The sequence below is a fragment of the Panicum virgatum genome, chromosome 3K (assembly GCF_016808335.1).
Source record: "Panicum virgatum strain AP13 chromosome 3K, P.virgatum_v5, whole genome shotgun sequence".
NCBI lineage: Eukaryota > Viridiplantae > Streptophyta > Magnoliopsida > Poales > Poaceae > Panicum > Panicum virgatum.
Window position 1 is genome coordinate 54721978 of NC_053138.1, and position 14690 is coordinate 54736667.

A 14690-nucleotide genomic window follows, 5' to 3' on the forward strand; every position below is an offset into this window, starting at 1 on the left:
CCCTCAACTTACCCTTCTTCATATCTGGCGGCTCTTTTATTCTTACTCTTGCACCAAATTTTATCAATCTTGTGGCCGAGGAAGGGGAAACATCAACAAACTATACAGTTTTTTTTGTCTGAGACACACCCTAAAAACGATGATTTGTGCGTTGCACACCCCACTCTCCGATTTAGTCTGCAGCACACCTTGAATGTTTAGTTTTGTGCACTGCACATTGCCCCCCCCCCTAAATAATTCTTTTACTGTCTGGGAGGTGAGAGAAGGCTGGATAAAAGGACCAAAATGCCCCTAGATGTATTACAGGGCCTTCCAAAGCCATCCAATGGCAGTGTTGCAGCCACAACATTCAACACAAGTTATGTAGGATAATTGACAGCATGTCACAAATTATATCAATTTGACATGTCAAAAGATGTTAACATGTCACAAATTACATCAACTTGGCATGTCAAAAGATTTAGATCATTCAGTTTACCCCCACACACAAACAACCACACACATCAGACTTAGATCATTCAGTTTACCCCCACACACAAACAACCACACACATCAGACGTTCATGAGATGGTCTAGTGCCATTCTTCCATGCACCTCAGCTCCTCCACTGCAATTTTCCTAGCTCAGCTCTGAAAGAAAACAAAAATTAGAGAAAAAATTAAGTATGTATATTGATATTAGAACAAGGTGTATATAGATGACCTCCTAGTTAGTGCCCAGGACTACAATTTAGATCAAATGGACTAGATGGTGTTGCTGGCGCATGTTGCAACTTCAATGGTGTGCTTGGGCTGGCTCCTAATGTGATCACTTCCTTCTTCTTGGTCCTCTTGCTTTTAGGTGCATTGTTAACAAGATCCGACTCAATTTCAGCACTACATATCAACAATTGACTTGATTTCATATCAACAGCAGCAACTTCAGTACATAAACTGATAACATGACATGGCTAATTAATGACTGAAACTACCACAGGAAAGCCTTCTTATGTCCCAATACATATCAATTGCAGCAAGCAATGTGGAATCCGAATCAATGTCGCTATACTCACATGCAACCTTGTCCCAAAAGCTTACTAAATATACATGTGTCATGCTCATAATAGCCAAGAATGTGGATGGAAAATCTACAGGCTGTGTTGCAATCCATCCTAAAGAATGAAAAAAAGACGGGTCCAAATTATTTATGAACGCTACAACTTCAACGAAAGCAAAGGATGACCTTATCTTACCCATCTGGAACCCATGATAAGTCCAACGCCTTCATCAGAGATCTCGTGTTGTGTAGCCGCCGCACACCATGCCGGGGAATTGGGGATCCATTCAACGACATCATGTTAGGATGGGGGCAGTGCGGTCGTCATCGATGGGCGCACGCGCATGCTGGGGTGACACGGATCTGCACGGCGGAACGACACATGAGGGGCGGCGGACGAAGGGGCGGCGAACGAAGGGCCCAGATGCGCGCGCACGAATGGGCGGCGGACACGAGCCCAGATGCGCGCGCAGGGGCGGCAGATGCGCCCGGGGGGCGTCTCTGGTGCTCACGTGGGCCGTGGGGTGGGGGCGCCGCCGGGTGCGACTGTGCAGGAAGCACCTCCATCCACGCGAACGGAGGATGAGGTGAGGTGATAAAGTTCTGGAGGCATTTTGGTCTTTTTACCCTACCTTCTCACCTCTTAGGTTGTAAAAGAGTTGTTTAATGGAGCAATGTGCCACACACAAAATGAAACATTCAGAGTGTGCTGCATACTATATTTAGGTAGTGAAGTGTGCAGCGCACAAAATATAATTTTCAGAGTGTGTCACACACACAAAAAAAACCCAAACTATAACACAAAACCAATAACACAAGAAATAGTTCCATATAGGAGCGGATATATGCGGGTTTTAGGCTGACTCCAACAAGCCAATGCGAAATGAGAGAGGCATTAGTGGGTTTGCCTCGCGCACAGGAATTGCATCACTGTTGCTAAAAAAACTGATCTTCAACAACTCAAGCAAAAAATCTACCTCTCCGTCCCTCCCCCCTGCGCCGCACCTCCTCTGCTCCCTCCCCCTTTAGCTCGCCGCCGCCCCCTCCTCCCCATCCCGCAGGCGGCCTGCGCACCATCCCGCCGCGGGGCCGGTGCGGGCGGGGAGCTCGAGCTGGCCTGCGCCGGTGGATGCTGGCGGGGAGCTCCAGGGGGCGGTCGCGCGGCACGGCGGCGGGCGCGCGGCCTTCACCTTCGGCCTCCCTCGCTCCTCTCTCTCTCTCCGCCACCGCGCCCCTCCTCCCCGACAAGGTTTTTTTTCCCGACCGGTACCCTGAAACCGGCGGGGTCCGGTTCCGGTTTACCGGTCCAGTTTGACCGGAAACCGGTACCAGTCAAATTCAAATTCCAATTCAAAATGTTAGTTCAACCGGTTTGCACCGGTAAACCAGACCAGTTTGACCGGTAACCGATCCGGTTTGAGTGGGAACCGGGGAGTTGAACAAAAAACCGACTTTAGTTCAAAATTTGAATATTTGTATTTGTATATTTTTGTATACACGCTTTTCTTTTTAGGTTTAATTTCAAATGCTCGCAAAGTATACTAAATGAACGAATATTTGAAAAAAATTGACACCATTAGATTCGTCGCAACTTGAAGTATTTTTAGGATTTTTTGGGAATTTTTTATTTTTTGAATTCAAATTTGAATTTTATATTTGGCCGATTTGAAACCGGCCCAAACCGGAACCGGTCCGGACCGGTTAGACCGGTTACCGCGGTAACCGGACCGGTTCCGGTCGGTTTTTTTAACCCTGCTCCCCGACGGCCTCCGCTGCTCCCTCGGCCGCCGGCCGCCTCCTTCTCCGCCGCGAGAAGGCCATGGCGCGACAGCCACCTCCGCGCCCTCCCTCCCTCCTCCTCCTCTCTGTCTTGGCGGAGGCCCGCACGGCGCCGGATCCGCACGCGGTGGAGGCCATGGCCGAGCTCGGGCTCGGATCTGCGCGCCGCCGGTCGAGCTCCGTGGCAGCCTCAAGCGCGAGTCCTTTGCCCGCGGAGGTCTAGCAGCGGCGGACGGGGCGGCCATGGTGGCGGGGACCGTGGACGGTGGCTCCTCCTTCCGTTCCGAGCCGCGGCGTGAAGGCTTGGTGGTTGGGATCCCGCGGCGCTCCTGCGGATGCGTTTGAGATTGCATCGCCTCTCTTCTCGAAGTCAATCTACCTTCCGTGTTTGTCTTCTCTGTTGGAGGAGTTTCCTCGTATGAACAATGATGATCAGAGAGGCAAAATTGCTTATGCCCTCTCTGTTGAACTCAGCCTTAGAGCATCTCCAAGAACTCTTGTATTTTGTTAGCTAGATAAGAAGATTATACCTCTTTGTAAAAATATAGAACTCCCTAATTCCATGGGGTAATCCAAAAGACTAGCTAAAATATGATGGCTATATTCAAAACTGGGTCCACATCACCAATCTGCATCGGACTGTTCCGCTTCCACCTTCACGCGACCTCGCTGATATTGCCTAACGCCGGCGCCGCCGCTCTCCATCGATCCTGCACGCTCTCGGCCGAGGCTCGGACCGACCGTGGAGCCCCGGGTGCACACCTCTAGTAACCATTGTGAAATTAAAAAAAAAAAACAATCCATGTTTCTGTCGGCCTTGCTAGCTGGGGAACGGACGGAACCGAGAATGAATGCAGCGACGAGCAACCACAACAGACGGCCTTGAACAATTCATTCTCGTACCTGAAGGCGGCGAGCGGCCAAATCCGGCCAGGTGGGAGCGGCAGCTGGGTGACCACGGCCAGATCCGGCGGTGGGCGGCCAAATCCGAGCGCGACCTCCGAGCATGCAGCCGCCGACGAGGGCTAGGGTGGCGCGACGGCGAAGCAAGGCAGGGTCCTCGCAGCGGCGGCCCACGCCCGCGGCGAAGCTCGCCCTCGTCGGAGCGCGCCGGGGCTGGGTCCTCGGGGCGGCGGCCCTCGTCGGAGCGCTCCGGGCTGGGTCCTAGGGGCGGGGGCCTGCGCCCCCGATGGCTTGCGCCGGCGGCGAAGCGAAGCTTTCCCTCGCCGGAGCGCACGGAGGTTGGGGCCGTGCGCCGGAGCATGGCCTGGGAGGGAGCGGAGGGCGGACAAATCCGCACGGGAATGGCGCGGGAGGGCTGGATGGCGAGCGCTCAGTGCTGCATCTTTGCCTAGCGATGCTCCCGGGATTTTTTTGTTAAATGGGATTTTTTTGTTTTTTTTTATTTAACTAACTCACCTAATATATAAGAATGCTCGACATACTATCCAATGCCGTAAAGAGTACGGCCGTCCCATCCGGCCCCGATTCCAAGAAGAGCATACCAAATCTCCAAAGATTCCAAAGCTGACCCTCGAGAAGGCCAAGAAATCTCACTCCTCCGCCCCCCTCTCGCCTCCGTCGCCATGGCCGGCCGCCTCCTCCTCCCCCTCCTCCTGCTGCTGGCGCTGCTCCCCTTGCCGGCGCCGGCTGCTGCATCTGCACGGGACAAGGCGCCGGTGGAGCCGGATTTGAGGCGGTGTCCGGGCCTCAAAGGCGGGCTGCCGCCTTTCGCCGCCGCGCTCCGGGCAAGCTGCCCCGTCTCGGCTGAGGGATGCCCGGCCGAGGAGGTGCGTGTGTGTCTCCCAGCTCTATCCTCTGGCCGTGTGGCTGTTCGGTTGGCCACAAAATCTATGCTTCCGGGAGGGTGAATCCGGCGGTACGGCGTGCGGGTTCCCGGCGGATCTCTCTCTTGCGCGCGCTCCGATGCTGATGTTGAGAAATTTCGGTGCTGTTCATACTTCTTGATGCTGTTTCCATCTCAAAAATTGGCTCCTCTTGGTTTCTTCACTGATTAGGGTGGATTCTCCTGGGGAGCCATGGGTAAATAATGTTGCGTTTTCCAAGTTTCGCAGAGATAGTTGGAGGAATCGAAACCAAACTGGCTTAGTGGATTGATGTCATTACTTTCGTTGTAGAATCGCTTTCGTGATTCCCTTCCCATCGTGTTGACGGAATTTTTGAAGCAAGATAGCTAAACTAGCCAACGCAGAGTATCAAGAACAGTGTGATACGTAGCCTATGTTCCTGTTCTTGGTCTTTCGTTTTATCGTTCTATCAGGATCTGCCAAATCTATTTTTGAGCCTATACACCCCTGACGTCCTGGTTCAAAATTATTACCTTTCAAGAATTTCTCTCTTGTGATTTGCTTTGCGTTTTTTATTGGTTGATGATGAGGTGGCAACTTTCCAACAAGTGAAGTATTTTTCTTGTATTTTTTGTATCTTCCTCCGTTGTCTAAGTGTATGATGCACATGGTCCTAGTTGGAATGACTCAAAAGTTCATCTGATAATTGATAGTGAATGGCTGTAGCACTAATGGGAAAGCTTGGGACTAATGTAGAGTCATGAAGTAGTGCTGCTGGGTATAAAGATTAGTTGCTGGTAGAGAGGTACATGGTGCTTCAATGGAATTTAATCGGCTACAAGTTAAAACTGACGGATGCCATATGGTGCTTTGTTCTTTAATTCGAGCAAGAGGCATAAATGTGACAGCAGAGCATGATACAGTGGATAGCCCATAATAACTTTTTCTTATCGCCAAAGCCCGTAATAATTTTGTAAAGGAGTATGCAAAACTATATGATGACTTTTGCTTGGTTGGCTTAGAGTTCTATTGTGTAATGTGTAGTGTAATGTTTGCTGGGTCACTTTGGATCTGAGGTGTGTAATATGAAACTCACTTCAAACATTTTGGCAGGTTAATGGAGAGGAACTTATCAGGATGTTAGATGGCAACAAAGAGTACACAGCTGTGCTTTTCTACGCATCGTGGTGCCCTTTCTCGCAACGAATGAGACCACTCTTTGATGATCTGAGCTCAATGTTTCCGCGGATTAAGCACTTGGCTGTCGAAGAGTCCAACGTCATGCCTGCGTAAGACCCAAATATGTTCTAGTGTAGTTGTTACCTTTCATTGGCATTAATATAGCCAACGTCCATAGCTATAACCTCTTTCCTTTTATCATTTGCAGCATTTTTTCAAGATATGCTGTCCGTACACTGCCTTCCATAATAATAACTCATGGATCATACGCATTCTGGCCTCTTGGATCTAAAGATCTCAACTCTATGGCCAACTTTTACACTGCTGTAACAGGTATGTTTATTTATTTTAATTATATATTAAAATCTGTCGTCCGTATCTTGCAATATTTATTATGCAATAAGCCAAAGCCAATATATGCTGTTATACCAAACACTAGTTACATCATGCAATTATTCAGTGGCGCATTTTTTTTTCTTTTGGGGGCGCTCTGCGCGCACGCGCATCTGCGCGGTTACGCATGCGTGTGTATGTGTGTTTGTGTGTATGTTGTGTATTCGTTTTTCTGCGTGCGCGAGTGTGTACTCTGTGTATGTTATTCGCTGTTCCTTCTTTAATGAAATGATGATATGAATTATGCCTAATATATTGTTGCAACTACCATTATATCACATTATAAACGTTACATGCTGCACTACTATTAGTTATAACTTATAATAATTAAAATATTTCGAATATTATTGGTGGAAAAGAAAAGAAGAAACCAATTTATGTTACTTTACTCAAGGAAGAGTTGGTTTCATGCAGGCCAGGAACCAGTCGCATATATTGGTCCTCGGAAGTGGAGCGCAGCTCAGAACACACATTACGCTAAGCTTTGGAACAGCTCTATTAGTGAAGCAGTGAAGCGAGAACCCTACCTAGCATTCAGTATCCTATTTATTTGCCTGAGGATATTCTTGTTCTTCTTCCCAAAGTTCTTCGCTCTCATCAAAGGCTTCTGGACCCAGTACTTTCAGCAAATCAACCTTGGAATCCTTGCCAAATTGAACCAGCTGCTTGAATGTGTGCCCCACGCTGTGGATGTGAGGAAGGTGTGGAGCAAGTTGAGGCTCGTGGCTGGAGCTAAGAATGCTAGGGTCTGGGCGTCGTCTCTTGCTTCAGTGTCGCTTGGTGGGCAATCTTCTCCCCGAGCTGCTGTTGGATTGATGGGCTCGACCTTGTAACTGTGAAGAGTGTGCTGATTCATTGAGTTGCGCTGGATGAAGTAGCTCTTGTAACTCAGATGAGCATGTAGAGACAGATAAGATCTCTGCTCAGAAAGATACATCTTGTTTGTAGCATGTAAATCGTAGGGATACTGTTGAACCTTTGTAAATCATACTGTAACATTAGCCCTGAGTGACCATCAGGCTGTGTCTAGCCTTTTGCAACAGAAGACGCAGCATAAGTTCTTTCCCTACCCTGAATACTTTGTCAAGACATCTTCAAGCTTCATTTTTCTGATTTTTTTTATAAGGAAGCTTTATTAAATTTCAAGAGCATTACATTGGGTTGATACAAAGTCTTGAAAAAATACTCCCCGCCTCTGCTTAGTGGGATGCACAGCCTAAATATAGAAACAAAAACATCCCAAACATTCTAATGACAATCAATCCATCCATAGACTAGACCACCACCCATAACCCGTAGACCAGACTATCACCCATATATCTGATAAGGAAGCTTCATTTTCTGATGCCTTCCATTTTCAAAGTAGAAGTTCCTCATTTGCTTGTAATATCCGTTAGCATCAATCTTACATTTTTTATTGATGCTAACGGATTGGGCAAGAACTTTGAAACAAACCACCAAAAAAGATACAAGATTTAATTTGCCGTAATGTTGTTGTAATGCTTTGATGGACATATTGACCTTCTCTTGTAATCTACAGAGTGCTAAGAAGTTCTCTTTTTAACAAAGGAAGAATAGTAACAGGTGATAAAAAATTACAGATGGAACTGAGTACATACTAACAACAGCTATGCACCTTCTCAAATCAAAATGTGCCCAACTTCTCATGTCAAGACGGTAACTGAGGTCACTGTGTTGTCAATCAATCCTCGCCAAGGGTGTACCGGATAAACCTCCGCACCTTGATGTTCTCCCCGAGGGAGGCAATCGTCTCCTTTACAAGATCCTTCACCGTTTTGCTGTCATCCTTGATATAGGGCTGCTCCAGGAGGGCCATCACCCCAAGCCTCTTTGCTATCCGCCCTTCGACAATCTTCTCCCTGATGTTCTCAGGTTTGGACTGCAGGTCCTCCCTCTGCATCTCAATATCCTTTTCCTTGCTGATGATGCTCTCTGGGATGTCCTCCACCGAGACATAGTCAACCTGTGGGCAGGCCACCACTTGCATTGCGAGGTCATTCACAAGCTCCTTGAACTTCTCATTGCGAGCCACAAAATCAGTCTCGGAGTTGACCTCAATCATGCATCCAATACGGTTGTCATGGATGTAGGAGCCTATTAGGCCTTCAGCAGCTAGGCGAGATGATTTCTTGTCTGCAGATGAGAGACCCTTCTTCCTCAGGAACTCCTGAGACAACTGAAGGTCACCACCAGTCTCAGCCAGCGCTTTCTTGCAGTCCATCATACCAGCACCAGTTTCATCGCGGAGTTGCTTTACCAATGCAGCTGAAACTGCGACAGCTGGCTTCCTGGAAACATGTATGTCAAATGTGAGCCATGTTACCTCTAAAAAGCATAACAGCATAATTCAGTCAGAAATGCCTAAAACACACACTGGAGCACATGTTGTGCACACAATCACAAACATAAGCACACTCAGGCATGAGGGATATTACTTTTCAGCAGATTCTGTCATTTCAGCAAGCTTGTCCTCCTTTGGAGGAGCAGATGGTGGTGGCTTCGCTACTGTCTGGGCTGCAACTTCAGCAGCAAAATCCTGGCTTTTCTTCTCCAACCCTTCACCGAGGTTGTACCGGGCAAATCTCTTAACCTTCATGTTCTCTCCAGTTGTAGCTATGGTTTGCTTCACCCAATCACTTATTGTGACCTTGTCATTCTTTATGAATGGCTGTTCGAACAATGCAAATTCTCCAAGCCTCTTCTTTACACGTCCTTCAACAATCTTAGCCCGGATCTGCTCAGGTTTTGACAAGAGGTCCTCCCTCTGCATCTCCAGGTCTGTCTCCTTCTTCACAACCTCCTCAGGGACGTCATCAATAGAGATGTACTGCACTTGAGGGCAAGCAGCAACTTGCATGGCAAGATCATCAACTAACTCTTTGAAGATGTCACCTCGGGATACAAAGTCGGTCTCACAATTCACTTCAATAAGGACCCCGATCCTGCTGTCATGTATGTAAGAACCAATTCTTCCCTCAGCAGTTGCTCTGCCGGCCCTCTTGTCAGCAGCCGCCAACCCTTTCTTTCGTAGGAATTCTTGCGCTTTCTCAATGTCACCCCCTGTTTCTGTGAGAGCCTTTTTGCAGTCCATCATGCCTGCTCCAGTTGCTTCACGCAATTGCTTCACAAGGGAAGGAGAAATAGTGGCTGCTCAAGTGCAGAAAAGACTGTCAAAATCTTTCTTGTGCGTCCTAGCAATAGTTTGCCAACAAATTGAAATGTGCAGTGAACTTTTTGCCAAGGAAAATTCAGGGTAGAGCATGTCCACAAAGGAGCATGAAGTGATTAAAGGAAATAACAATTCAAATACAAGACTTTAGTATCATTCTTAATTTGCACTAAAAATTTTGAGAATTATGTTCGACAATCACATTGTAGAATAAACATTGGCGGAAATAAAAATTTGGACAAAGCTGTTATTTATTTCAAGAAACATAGTAAGTAGCCAAGTTACAGGATTTTATTTATATACCATCAGGAGGTCAGCTTTGTTTATGTTTAAAGCATCAGTAGACAAGTAACATATTTTTATCATATACAAAAGTTTAAGCAAAGCATGCAGTAGACATGCCACAGAAAACACAACTAAAAAATATTCACAAATGTGGAGAAATGATTGACCTAAAGAATACAGCACAAGGTGAGGTGAAATTGAATTGTTTATGATCTTGTACAGCAAAAGCATAACAACCAGATCAACCCAAAATTTTTGGTTATCAGGGGTAGAACTCAAAACCTTGAAGTTTACTGATGTATGAAAAAACAATGGGACAAACAAATTAACATGAGATATCTGCAAAAGTAATTGGAAAAAAAACAGTAGCTTGAACAGGTTGTTGCAATCTATTCTAGCATCCCCTAATCAAATTAGGCAGGGTTGCTCCTTCAAGAGGCTTTTGCAGATAAGGCGTGGCTTATCAGATTATTGCATGTCAAAGCCTTTATAGGGGATAACATCACTGACTTGCTCATAAGATTACTACAGACCTGTAGTTGTGCTTTCTTGTTCAACTCCAGCAGCAGCAACCTCTGCACCAGTTTTCTCACTTGCCTCAGCTGGTGCAGCTGGCTCCACTGCCCCGATACTTGCAGTTACAGGAACCTCTTCTACTGCTGAAGATTCTTCAGGCTCGTCAGGTTTATCCTCAGTTTCTGAAACTGAAGACACACCAGTACTATCCGGGACCCCATTGGAGGACAGCTCAACACCAATTGTAGGTGCGCTTCGAGATTCTACAGTTTGGTCATCAGCAGTGTCTGCCACAGAAGTACAATCCTCAATTCCCTCCTGAGAAGAGGCCTCAGATGCTGCCACAGAGCTCAATTCTTCACCACTTTCCTCATCTACTGGAGCAGCTTCCTCGACACTAGTGGTGGCAGCTTCTACAGAAAAGCTAACCTCCTCTTTTCCTTCAGTTTCTGTAGCAGAAGCTGAACTATCAGCTTCAACTACTGCTACCCCAGCAGCTGCTTGTACTTCCAGCACTTTTGTCTTTTCTCTCTGATCCAAGAATGCAGAGATCTCCTTGTTCCTACGGAAAGCCAACTCAAACGCATTAGTTCCTCTGGACCAGTCCCGCTTAAGCTCCGTGTTCAGCGTTTGCAAATCATCTTCATCATCTTCCACGTCTTTCATTGTCAAAGTGGCCTGACCTTGTGCTACATTCAATACTTTAACCCTTATTTGTTTACCAACTTCCATTGCAGATTGCCCAATAAGGGTAAACAATGCCACTGCTTCCTCTTCTCTGGGAAGGAACCCTTCACTCCCATCAGGTAGCGTCACAAATGTCCCAGCTCTTGTTGTACTTTTCACAGTGCCATTCAGAGATTGACCTGGTGCATATTTTGACTCGCTTGTTGCCTTGGCTTCCTGCCTTTCCTTTGTTTGCCTAGGTGAGCTTCTGGGAGTCGCAGTGGCACTCCGGCCACCAGTTGTAGCCTTAGGTGCTTCCTTTTTTGGCTTGACATAATCATCACCTTCCCGCATGGTAAGAGAGATGCGCCCTGTTTCCTTATTTGCTTCAAGCAATCTTACCGACACCTCTTGTCCAACAGTGAAGAGGGAAGATATATCTTTTACAAACCCATCACTTACTCGGGAGATATGGACAAGGCCTTCCGTGTATGCTCCAATGTCAACAAAAACTCCGAATGGTTTAATAGACCTCACCTTCCCAGTAAAAGATGCACCAGGAACTAGATCCTCATCAGTCAGTGGAGGCATCTCACTGTTCCTTATGTTGCGTCCTAATTTACGGGCAGAAGAAGCTTGGTCCGTGCTAGCCTCAGCTTGCTCACTTGCTTCAACAGCATCAGGTGCAGCCTCATCAGAGTTTTCATCGGAAGTTTCTCCTGAAGGGGATGGATTCTGATCCTCCACTGTGACATCAGTTCCCACAGTTGCAGCAGACAAGGTTCTTTGCCTCTGGGCTGAGGACCAGCTTCTTGTTTTGTAAATACTGATCAAGTGAAATGCTGTTTGTGGATGCAACAGTCTTCGAGGTGATGGTGATGCTACCCTTGAATACCTAGCTGAGCCCTGTAATCTTCTTATCTGGATTTCTCGGCTGCTCCTGATACTTCCAATGTGAAACAGGCTAATATTGCCAACAGAACAATGAATCACTGGCATCATTTTGAATCAAGGGAATTAATTATCCAGCAACTATATCAGACTCTTGATTCCTTCAGAACCTGTGCAGCAGAGAAAACTCTTTAGACAAAAAGCAATGAGATCTTAATGCCAGCAAAATAGATACCAAAAAAAAACTGTAAGGGCATACCAAGTACAACATTTGCCAAAAGGAAATACAAAATCCGAACTAAAAGTTGCAGGAGTATCTGTTGCAAACGTTAAGCATAAGGCATCACAATATTGGAAAAGAGTACCATTTTCAGGGAAGGCATGTTCAATGGTTCCCAAAAAAGAAGGCTCCATTGGTCTATTTTCATGATCGAATAACTAAATTGTATTTATCTGGGCAAGTCAAAACTCAAAATTGGAGCCGCTCTACATCACCTAATAATGAAATAAAATAACCCACAGCCAAAAGAGCAATTGTGGATAGATTGCAGTGTTAGACCAAGCACTTCTGAAAAGCTTGAACCATGAATAAGATACTCTACGCGATGTCTTGCAAGCTATAAACGGATCTCCGCTCAGTTGAGCAGGAGCAGACACTTCTGCTCCAATCTGAAGGCCGAACGAATCAGACGCCAGATGTCTATATTGCTGCAGAGTGGGATTGCCGCACCACAAGTTTGCACCCCCAAAGCTCAAATTGAACAGCCTCGGTCATCACTGAACTTCAATGTTGACCTCCAGCTGCCGTAAAGTTGTCACGCCTCAATTTTGCACGCGAACGCAGATTTTTCTTCTTCCGTTTGGAAGCCCGTTAGACAAAGTGGCAACTACATCACCAGAAACAGGGCAGCGCGCTAGCACTCAGGGGCTGCAGCAGGAGCCCGGCATGGAACCAGACCACGTACGGCAGCAGCTGGGAGGACTAGAGACTACAAATGCACGGAGAGCACACGGTTAGTTGCGGAGAGGCCACCAATGCCGCCGCCGGTGCCATGGAAGTGCGTGCGCATGTAACGAAGAGCCGGCGCCTCCCTGCTCGGTCTCTGGCCGCCCTCGCGCGAACGAAGGTTCAAGCGCCCGCGGGAACGGAGCAGGGGGTTGCGAGCCTCCGACGGGAGCGGAGGAGAGCGCGGGAGGCACGGCTGGCTGCGACACGGCGCACGGCACCGGGGCAGGCATATCCTCGAACACATTGCGCGCGCGGCGGAGGTGGGCGGGCGAGGGAACGGGGACCTGGCGTCACCTGGTCGCGCGCGCCGTGCCGCGCCGCGCCGCCGGCCGGTCCGGCGGGCCTCCTCGTCTCCGAGGAGAGGGGAAGCGGAGGGGAGGGGAGGGGGAGAGCGGGAGAGGATTAGCTCGCTGGATTTTATAGCCTTATCTCGAGGGAGAGAGCAGGAGAGTGGAGCGAGGATGTGGCTCGCGGGCTAACTCGTGTCCCGACGCCGGCTTGGTGAAAATCGCGAGAGAAAGAAAAAAAAACGACGGCGCGGCGACCTCCAACCGGCGGGATTACCGCCTAGTACCATGCTGACACCGACATGAATTTGAATGGTGACTCGTGGTTAATTGATACAGAGCATTGTAGATTTGTAGTTAGATATTCGCTCCTCTATTGATAACTAGCGCAGATGACACGGGTTCGGTGATATGATACTTGACATTCGGTAGTGTTATTAGGGCTTCTCCAGTGGCATTTGGAAAGCGATCTTTTTTTTATTTTATAATATGTATCTGTATTTCTAGGTAAGGAAAGCGTACAAATACGCGTATAAATACAGAGATGCACGGGGAGGATACAGAAACAGCTGTCCCAGCTGAACTGCGCTAAGGACCCAATAGAAAATAAAAATTGCACTGAAGTCCCTGGATCCAGAGCAAGCCGCAGGCACTCGTCGTCCTCGTCGCCGGCCGCCGCTACCGAAGAAGACGCGGGGCATCACCTTGAGCAAGAAGAATCCCATCGCACACAGGCTTTGAAAGGAGTCGAAAAAGACACCCGTCGCGAACGGCGGGATGAAGCCATCGGCGGTCGCCCATCGACCGAGGCCACGCCTCGACCCATCCTGGTCCTGGATCTGAGCTCGCCATCGACGGACCCCGCCGCCGAGGGAAGACCGAGGCAGAACCAGCCAACCACCTTCCACAGCACCCGCAGCACATCCAGCATTCTTGAAGCAAAAGGGCAGGAGCAACATCACCAGAAGGCGCGACGAAGATCCAAGCCCGGACTCCTGTACAACAGCTCACAAACTCGCCGGTGGCACCGAAGTGGAGCACCATCGGGGCGAAGAAGAGTTGGAGTATTATTCCTCGCGCCGCCGCCGCCTTCGCCTCGTCGACGCCGCCCCGGAACACAAGCCGCAGAAGAACATTCCCCGGCTAAACCTAGCTCCGTCGACGACCACCGCCGACGAACAGACCCTAGACCTAGCTACTATATGTACATCTGCACGGCGCTTCCTCAGGCCTCCACCCTCTCCGACTCCATTCCGGCCGCTAAAAAAGGAGGCCGCCGGAACCGCCGCCGGAACCGGCGTTCGCCTCTTTTCGCCTCTCTCAGCTGTACCAGAGGAAAGAGACCGAGAGACTCCTCAGCCTTGAGCTGTGCTGACAGCTCAAGATTCGACCCATCACCACTGGATAACATCGAATCTTTACACAGTGTGAGGATTTGACTCCCAAGAGAAGTGGATGCAAGGGGTATAAAAAACTATAAGTACACAGTATTTTCAACAGCTAACTTCCAGCTCCTAGCGCGAGGGATGAGTTCGGGGAGGACGAAGCAATTTTTTATTTGATGTGACCCCACTATATAGGTCGGCACCACTGGAGATCGGAGAATCCTCTGGAGTCCTGCTACTTGTGTCCTCTTTTTTCTGCATGAATCG

General features: G+C 48.4%; 3 protein-coding genes across 4 annotated transcripts; 1 reads left to right on the forward strand and 2 right to left on the reverse strand.

Annotated features, from left to right (window-relative positions):
* Window positions 1–364: 364 nt before the first annotated feature.
* LOC120699693 lies at window positions 365–4210 on the reverse strand. The gene is made up of 2 exons (XM_039983726.1): window positions 3718–4210; window positions 365–629 (listed from the first exon to the last, which is right to left on the reverse strand). Exons 1-2 carry the CDS (start codon window positions 4076–4078, stop codon window positions 619–621), a joined length of 372 nt encoding a protein of 123 aa, XP_039839660.1. The 5' UTR covers window positions 4079–4210; the 3' UTR covers window positions 365–618.
* Window positions 4211–4267: 57 nt separating this feature from the next.
* Window positions 4268–7316, forward strand: LOC120699692 (5'-adenylylsulfate reductase-like 6). Its single transcript, XM_039983725.1, has 4 exons — window positions 4268–4604; window positions 5736–5911; window positions 6010–6134; window positions 6609–7316. The coding sequence occupies exons 1-4, from the start codon at window positions 4401–4403 to the stop codon at window positions 7025–7027; spliced, it is 924 nt and encodes a 307-aa protein (XP_039839659.1). The 5' UTR covers window positions 4268–4400; the 3' UTR covers window positions 7028–7316.
* A 330-nt stretch (window positions 7317–7646) lies between these two features.
* Window positions 7647–13233, reverse strand: LOC120699691 (polyprotein of EF-Ts, chloroplastic-like). Of its 2 annotated transcripts, none has more exons than XM_039983723.1 (4): window positions 13046–13233; window positions 10203–11912; window positions 8651–9362; window positions 7647–8503 (listed from the first exon to the last, which is right to left on the reverse strand). In XM_039983723.1, the coding sequence occupies exons 2-4, from the start codon at window positions 11851–11853 to the stop codon at window positions 7897–7899; spliced, it is 2970 nt and encodes a 989-aa protein (XP_039839657.1). In that variant the 5' UTR covers window positions 11854–11912; window positions 13046–13233; the 3' UTR covers window positions 7647–7896. The 2 variants fall into 2 exon arrangements, with proteins under 2 accessions (XP_039839657.1, XP_039839658.1); XM_039983724.1 differs by lacking the exon at window positions 13046–13233 and adding an exon at window positions 12238–12727.
* Window positions 13234–14690: the final 1457 nt, after the last annotated feature.